The 7,907-nt window shown below is 52.1% G+C and overlaps 1 protein-coding gene across 4 annotated transcripts in view; it reads right to left on the bottom strand.

Annotated features, from left to right (window-relative positions):
* Positions 1 to 147: 147 nt before the first annotated feature.
* Positions 148 to 7,907, bottom strand: part of IGSF9 (immunoglobulin superfamily member 9) — a 31,576-nt gene continuing 23,816 nt past the window's right edge. For all 4 annotated transcript variants that reach the window (XM_088137404.1, XM_088137403.1, XM_088137406.1 and 1 more), the window contains 4 exons: positions 7,275 to 7,320; positions 5,089 to 6,477; positions 2,449 to 2,594; positions 148 to 1,534 (listed from right to left, as the gene is read on the bottom strand). In XM_088137404.1, the coding sequence (XP_087993530.1) occupies positions 1,302 to 1,534; positions 2,449 to 2,594; positions 5,089 to 6,477; positions 7,275 to 7,320 (1,814 nt within the window). In that variant the 3' untranslated portion in view covers positions 148 to 1,301. The remainder of the gene's footprint in view (positions 1,535 to 2,448; positions 2,595 to 5,088; positions 6,478 to 7,274; positions 7,321 to 7,907) is intronic.

Raw genomic sequence — 7,907 nt, 5'->3', positions numbered from 1 at the left:
GCCCCACCCCAAATCGAAAGGAGCCGCTGCTGGGGAAGGGAAGGGAGGGGAAGCACGCAAGAAAGCAGAACCAACATTAACCTCGGTGCCACGGGCCACCCGGTCAGTTTAGTGAGTGTGAAACAGAGCAACCGGATCCGTGTTGGCTCTGGGTGTTACGATCCTTTTATACGGCCTTTGCAGACCTCGGTTCATTCAACGTTATAACCTCTTAATCTTACGAAACCCTTCAGGTTGTCCTGCTCAAATTCGCACATTTTGCCCAGGGTTGGAGTTAACCACAGCGGGGTGAGTTCACAGTGCCATAAACCACAGTCAACCAGTTCCCCAGATGGGGTTAAGTCAACTCCAAGCATACTTGACTGCCGTCACGAAGGATCTCCTCCTCCTAAATACGTTTCCACGCTGCTGATCATGCTGACCGGCGCCCAACCCGAAATGCGAACGGAGCAACACATCACAAAGCAGAAGGAGCATCTTTTGTGACTCAGAGTTCGCCCCCGTCCTTGGCTGGCAACCTAAAAGGACACAGGCCTTTTTGACGGCTGCATCACCCGATTCATATTCTGCTTGTCCTGGGTGACGTTCTGGATCCTTTCTCCATGCAAGCTGAGAATTCCCCCATGAACTCTGGCGAGCTTCTTCTGGTCCCCAACCGTTAAAAAAGCCTCCAGACCAATTGTCAAATTACTCCTGGATGTGCCGTTTGCCCAGTTCCGTCTTTTCACAGCGCAGCTCTTAAATTGCGTGCTGTTCCATATTCAAGGATTTACAAGACACCAACATTGGGTACAAGGTCCTTTTTTTCACCAAAGCCCCCCTTTACCAAAAAGCCCACCACCCGCTTCCTCTGCTCTACAATGCAGCTGAAAATCAACCAAGCGTGTTGATTTTCACACACACACGCACACACACACACAAGGCTTGTGTCAAGGTATGTTTCTTCCTGCCTGGATAAAATACTCCAGAGATTTGGAAAAAATCGCAGGAAAAAAAATCGCCCAGCATCTTTGGAACTGTCTGATGTTTGGAGTCCGAAGCAGTTCTCCCACAGGGCTCTAGAGGGCAGTGTTTCCTTCCAGGAACAGAGCCCACATGGTCCCAGATCTGCCCCCTGGTGGATGGGAGGCAGATCAGCCCAGGAAAACCCAGGGAGGGGAGATCTGTTCCTTTAGAACAGTGATTCTCAACCTTGGCGACTTTAAGATGGGTGGACTTCAACTCCTAGAATTAGCTGGCTGGGGAATTCTGGGAGTTGAAGTCCACCCATCTTAAAGTCGCCAAGGCTGAGAATCACTGCTTTAGAACAATGTGGCTTGCTCAAATCGCTCATCCTTTCCGCTGGGCTCCATCTTCTGCCGCCGTTGCTGGATCATTTCTCGCCGACGGCGGTAAGCCAGGAACTCTTTGCGCAGGGCGGCACAGCGCTCCTCCGGGCTGGCCAAGGGCAGGGGAGAGACGGACCCATCCAAGGCGCTGACCGATTGTGAACTGGAAGGGGAAGTGCTGCTGGATTCGGTTGAACCTTTGGAGCCTGAAAAGGAGAGGGAGAGGAAGACGCCGGTTCAAGGCACACTAACCCCATCCTTTGGGGCAACCCATCATGCGTTTTAATTAGCCAATTTTTTGGGCGGCATATCAGAGGGCAAAGAAAAAATGAGATAAGAAGGGAGCCTGGACCAGATTGGCTCAACCTCACTTCCGTCTTTCTTAGCTCTGGACCTTTCAACGAATACTGCCTGAATACTACTGAACCTTACATCCATGAGGTCTAGAAACTTAATTCAAAAAGGTGGGATTTAGAGGAGGCTGCCAGATTCAGAAGCCAGCCTATCCCACTTCCGGTGATGTCTGTTCTCCACCAGATCCCAGCTTAGTTCAGTATCAGGAGGAGTCTGGAAGCACCTTTTCCAACTACAGGGAGTCCTCACTTAACATCCATTCGTTTAGTGCCATTCAAAATTACAACAGTGCTGAACAAAGGGAGTTACAACTGGTCCTTGCACTTACAACCATCGCAGCACCCCTGCGGTCACATGATTGTGATCCGGCTGCTTGGCAACCAGCTCGCAGTTGCGACGGTTGCAGCGTTCCCAAGGTCACATGATCGCCATTTGCGACCTTCCCAGCTGGCTTCCAGCAAGCAAAATCAATGGGGAACTGCGTGATTCGCTTCATGACCGCTGCAAAAAAGGTTGTAAAATCAGGCGCGACTCGCTTAACAAGCACCCCGCTTAGCAACGAATTTCCCAGTCCCTATTGTAGTCGTTAAGTGAGGACTACCTGTCACAATTTTCATTAAAAGGGGCCAGCTTTTGTAAGCTGCAGCTCCCTCCATGAGACATATAAGAGGCTCAACTGATGTAACGGGGGGCAATGAGCTTAGCTTGCTGTGCATCATTTATTCCTTTCTGAATGCTCCTTGTCCTACAAGCTCTGCCTGCTTACTCTGTTTCTCCAACTCATGGGCCGCGATGGTGGAAATGGGCCTTTTGGGGTCTCCGCTCCGATAGAGTTGCAGGGCATCCAGCAAATCCGACTCCAGAGCGAACTCGGAGTCCCATTCGTAGTTCTCATCCACGGAAGTGTTTCTCCTGGAAGAAACTGAGAGTTAAGCCAGGCGGGCGAGAAAAACGCGCACACAGAGATGACTCCGTGAGCCAGTCTGATGTCGTTAAAGGCACCAGGCTAGAGACCGTGAGTTCGAGTCCTGCCTTCGGCACGAAGCCAGCTGGGGGGCTTTGGGCCGTCCCCTCTCGCAGCCCTAGGAAGGAGGCGGCAACGGCAAACCACTTCCAAAATCTTGCCAAGAAAACTGCAGGGACTTGTCCAGGCCGTTGCCAGGAGTCAAGGCTGACTCCAAGACACTCACAGACACACACGCAAAAGATCACTCAAATGCAGGCGCCAGACGGGGCTAGGTGTTTGTCTGCTTGAAGTCTTAGGGAACAGCTGCGGGCTGCAACCGACAAGCCACCAGTTCAGTGCGAGGCAAACGGCTACCTTTCTAAAACGGGTGACGGGGGGAGAGTAAAGAAATGATAATTTTATTAAAGTTCTATGCCGCCCGGCTCCCAGCAAGAGAGCATACGGGCCACCTGCAAAGGAATTTTGAGCCGATGCTGGGGAAGGAAAGGGCCATTTAGAGATCACCAAGTCCAGAGGTTAAAACAAGCATGGGAAAGGCATTCCCAACGCCCTTGCCTTGTTTTGTTTAGAGTAAGAGGAGACAGAGAGAAATTTAGGCTCCCTGCAACAATAAAGGAGCATTCCACAGATCCTTGTTGTGCCTCCTGCTTGCGCTGGCCTACCTCGAAGGGCTGACAGCGGTTTCTGTTTTCACCAGCCACCAGACCCTGTTGAAATCAGTATTGCCCTCCCTTACCTCTTTCTCTAGCATAATGGTGGCAGTTAAGAGATAGGGTGATAAAGATGTCTGCCTTTCATGCAAATAGACGTCTATCTTTCTGGCAGGACGCTAGATCGTTTCTTTTCAGTTCCTGGGGGAGGGTCCTTTAGTGTTCAGCCTCGTTCTGCATCTTTTCCACCTTCTGCAGCATCCCTGGCTGCTCCGCTCTGAATAAGCCCCTCCCCCTTGGAAGACCCTCCTTCTCCCCGGGATTGGACAGATGGGGGGAAGCCAGGGGGGCTGCAGGGCGCTGGAGAGAGGACTCTGCAAGCCGATATTTCCTCTCTCAGCCAGGGAGGCTGCAGAAGTTGGAAAAGTTGCAGAATTTCCCCGTAAAGCTGTTCTCCCTGGAAAGACAAGCCCCAAAGGTATTTTCTGTCATCAGCTGGAAGGAGAAGTGGCAGAATGGAATTTCGGGGCATTTTTAAGTTTTGAATGAAAAGATGCTTAGAGGGAATATCCCCACCTTGTGGATACATTGAGAATAGCAGCTTCACATTCATCTAGGCCAGTGTTACCCAACCCTGGCAACTTTAAGACATGTGGACTTCAACTCCCAGAATTCCCCAGCCAGCCATGCTGGCTGGGGAATTCTGGGAGTTGAAGTCCACACGTCTTAAAGTTCCCAAGGTTGAGAAACACTGATCTAGAAAGTAGCAAGGGCTTACAGGAGGAGACCCAACAGCCACCCAAAACTCAACCGGACCCAAAGTCAAGCTTGGCGTTCACACAACATGCCAGATGAGGCTCAAATGGGTCGAATAGGTTGGGATGCAACATAGTGTAAACACCCGACCCTCGTTGGTTTTCCAACACGTGGCGTGAACTGCTGTTGGAAGCCAGAACAGGGGTGTATTGCACGTCATGGGAACACAGCACTAGGCTGAAGGTTGGGTTGGGTCAACCCAGTCCCCGGGTCTTCAGTGCATCCTCCAAGCTGCAAAGTTGCATCTTCTCTCCAAGGACATCTATTCTAAGGAAGCCCAGAGATGGTGCTACTTTCACTTGGAAACTGAAATTCCTCAAATCTCTTCCTGTTTGTTGCTGGAGGTGCTGCAGCCAAACCAGAAAACCTCTATTTAACCCTGGCTTCCTCTTTCAACAGGGCTAGGGGTCAGGACACGACAGGATAATTTGCTTCCTCTTCTGCCTGAATCACGAAATGCTGTGTGCCAGATTGATTCCCGTCTCCTGATCATTCAAATCTGGCCGAGGCAAGGTTATTTAAGTATTAATTAATTATTCCATCACCTGGCAGAACCTATCCCTGGAAAAACCCATTTAATTCTCTCCGTGGGGTTTGTATATTTTAAAATCTATTTTTTTAAAATGTCCGATAATGCTTTTATTCTAATGATGTTTTATCTTTTTAAAATGCTTGTTTTTATTTACTTGTTATTTTATTTTCATTGTTGTACACCGCCCAGAGTCACTTGCGATGTGACTCTGCAATGTATAAATAAATAAATAAAATAAAAATAATTCACAGATATTTGCAATTCCACCAGAAGCCGCCTCTGAGCTCCTAAGTGGGAGACCCAGCCTTAAGGACTAGACTTCATTTTATTCATTTCTTGAACCTCACACTCCTTATCCAGGGGTCGTCCTAGGAAAGATTCCAGAAAAATTGCCCGCTTTATTTGGCTCCCCGACAACCCCCCCCCCGATTTCGACCTCACCTTTTCTCCAGCGCAACCACTAAATTCTCCTTTTGGGATCTGTTCTCCTCTCCCAGAGAGCTGCTTTGACAACTGGCCACTTCTCCGAACGGGGAACTGAGGTAGCTGCCCGCCAACGAGGGTGCCAGCGACGGAGGCCTTAAGAAAGACACACTGCCCCGTCCGCTGCTTTGGCTGGTCAAGCTGCCCCTCAGGAATTTCTCAGAGGGGGGGCCTGGTGGGAAACTGGCCGTGGGCAGTTTGTGTTTCTCGGGGGGCAGGAACTGGGAAGGCAGCTCGGGCGAGGGGAGGGCTGGGCAGGGCAGCTCGGCCTGGGGGCGATCCTGAAGGGGCTGGGATGGGGAGGAGGAGGAGGAGGAGGAGGAGGAGAACATCCAGAACCAAGGTCCTTGCTCCTTCGGTGGTGGGGTCTCCGCCTCAGAGCAGAGGTAAAGCGGGCAAGCCGGGGACCCTGGTAAGGGGGCCTTCACTGGACCCGTATCAGGATCCGGGAGCCTGAGGAGAGACGGGGCTGCAAGCTGATCCTGAATGGAGTGGGAATCAGGCTCCATGTCCATGTAGGCTGGACCCGCCACTTTGTCCTGGTCTGGCAAAGGCGGGCGCTTGGCGCTGCCCACAAGACCGGGCTCGTGGGAGACGGGCTCCAGCGATGGCGCCTCCTCCTTCTCATTGTCCTCTGGTGGCCAGTCGCCATCCACGTTCATCTCTTTGAAGAAGGGCATGCTCAGATACTGGAGGATCCCGCTTTGGGCAGAATTACTCGCACTGGCCTGGGAGCTCGGAGACCGAGGCGAAGCCTTCGACGTACGGCGTGGTGAGGAGGAAGGGGAAGAGGCCCCGGAGCCCGGAGGCCAGGGGGTATCCTGGAGAGCTCCGTACGGCACGGTGGCCAGTGGGCTGAGGTTGACGACACGCAAGGGCTGGGCCTCCTCCGTCAGGGTGCTGCTGCTGTGGTCAAAATAGCGGCCTTGGCGATGGCCAGACACCTGGGCCTGCCCGGGGTTCTTGGGCCTCAGGTGGACACTCCTCTGCCACACGGGCTCCTCGAGAGGAGAGAAGACTTGCAGATAGGGCTCCGGCGGGCCCTCGACGCTCTCCACAGACAGGCGGGAGACGGGTACCTGCTGCTCTTGTGACGCATCCTCGCTTTGCACCACGAAGCGGCCATCGGATCCTCGGGAGATGCGTTCGAGAGGAAGCGGCTCGCCCACGTGGCTCTCGTAGAGGACGTATTTGGCGCTGTTCGCCACATGGCCCCCCGAGATATCGAGACTGAGTTTACGGGCGGCTTTGTCTCCCCAGAAGAGGGTGCGGCGAAGGCTCTGATACGGAGAGCCCTGGAATTTCAGCTTCATAATGCTGTCTGGGCTAGCAGCACCTGCAGAATGCCTGGGGATGGGAGAGAAAGACCAGTTTGTCGGACTCACTGGTTCTTGCACCCGACCCCAACTTTGCTCAGCTAGGGCAACCTTCAGATGGATGGACTTCAACTCCCAGGATTCCCCAGCCAGCCTAGAGGTTGCTGAGAATTCTGGGAATAATCCAGAGGGTACTTTGGTTGGAGAAGGCTGCCTGAAGGTCATCAAGACGAACCCCAACGTCACATAGCCCTTCCAAAAACTGGATCCCCCAACAGAGAACAAGTCACCTACTAGACAGTGAGTAATAAGTGTGCTACCAAATCAACAGTGTTCAAATGAGAACAAACTCCGAACCGCCACGCCATCAAGCTACAACTCTCTCGCCGCTGCAAAAAGGGTCGTAAAATTGGGCACCACTCACTTAACCGCCCCATTTAACAACGAATTTTCCGGTCCTGATTGTGGTCGTTAAGCAAGGACTACCTGGGCTTTCCAGCAGCTGGTTTGCAGAAACCCTGATAGCTTTTACCCTTTCGAAACCGGTCCAACCTTCTTGTGCTCTCAGCGTATCTAACCGTACCACCTACTCTCATGTCTGCCTTCTTCCTGGCCTTGCCAGGAGATGATGTGTCCCACCTTCAGCCTGAGAATTCTGGGAGGGGACATCCATGCATCTAATAGAGGTTCATTATGGAAAAGAATACCCCCCCATCACATCACAGCCCTCCCTGCAGCCTGTTTAGAAAAAAAAACAGTGGATAGAGGAAGGGGCTAGGGGAGGAACCAGGAAAGGGAGGGATTAGCTGATGCACTGGGGCAACTTACTGTGCGGGCAGAAGCTTCTTGGTGGAGGAAAACACAATTGGTAGATCTGGAAGGTCATGAGAACACAAAAGGGGAAAATCATCGGGAGAGGAACTCAAAACCAAGGAATTAATAAAATAATCTTGCAACGGGATGGACAGCTGCCACGCTACAACCCACAGCCAGACCCAGTGGCCCTGGGGCCACACCCTTTAACTATAGTCCCCAGATTCCTCAAGAACCACTGCTTCTCATCTTTCAAAAAAAAATTGATAAAATGCAGAAAAAAATAAGATAATGCCTGGTAAACCTATATGGGTTTGGGGCCAAGGAGGGACCCACCAAGACGCCAGGAGGCTTTTCCCACCACAGCCAAGGGCCTGCCCTGTCTCCTGCCACTATGTGAGCTGTGGCAAATGGTGAATTGAGTGTTTAGGGCCATGGAAGACAGCTGGGCCCCAACTCTTGCCTGACCTCTGGTGCCACCCTAGGAAATTCAGACCTTCTCCACTTGGGAGGGAAACATTAACTTCCATTCCAGGCACTCCAGGGCTCAGCGGTTCCCCTGCTCCAGTGCCAATGATCGTAGAAGCAGACATGGTGCTTTAGGAAGAATTGGTGATTCTATCTGGTGGGGTCAACAGCTGAACAAAG

The sequence above is a fragment of the Python bivittatus genome, unplaced genomic scaffold, assembly GCF_059951505.1.
Source record: "Python bivittatus isolate LINGU-HERP-01145 unplaced genomic scaffold, Pbiv_v1 ctg000180_np1212, whole genome shotgun sequence".
NCBI lineage: Eukaryota > Metazoa > Chordata > Lepidosauria > Squamata > Pythonidae > Python > Python bivittatus.
Note: the sequence above shows the minus strand (reverse complement) of the source record. Positions and strands in the feature narration are given on the sequence as shown.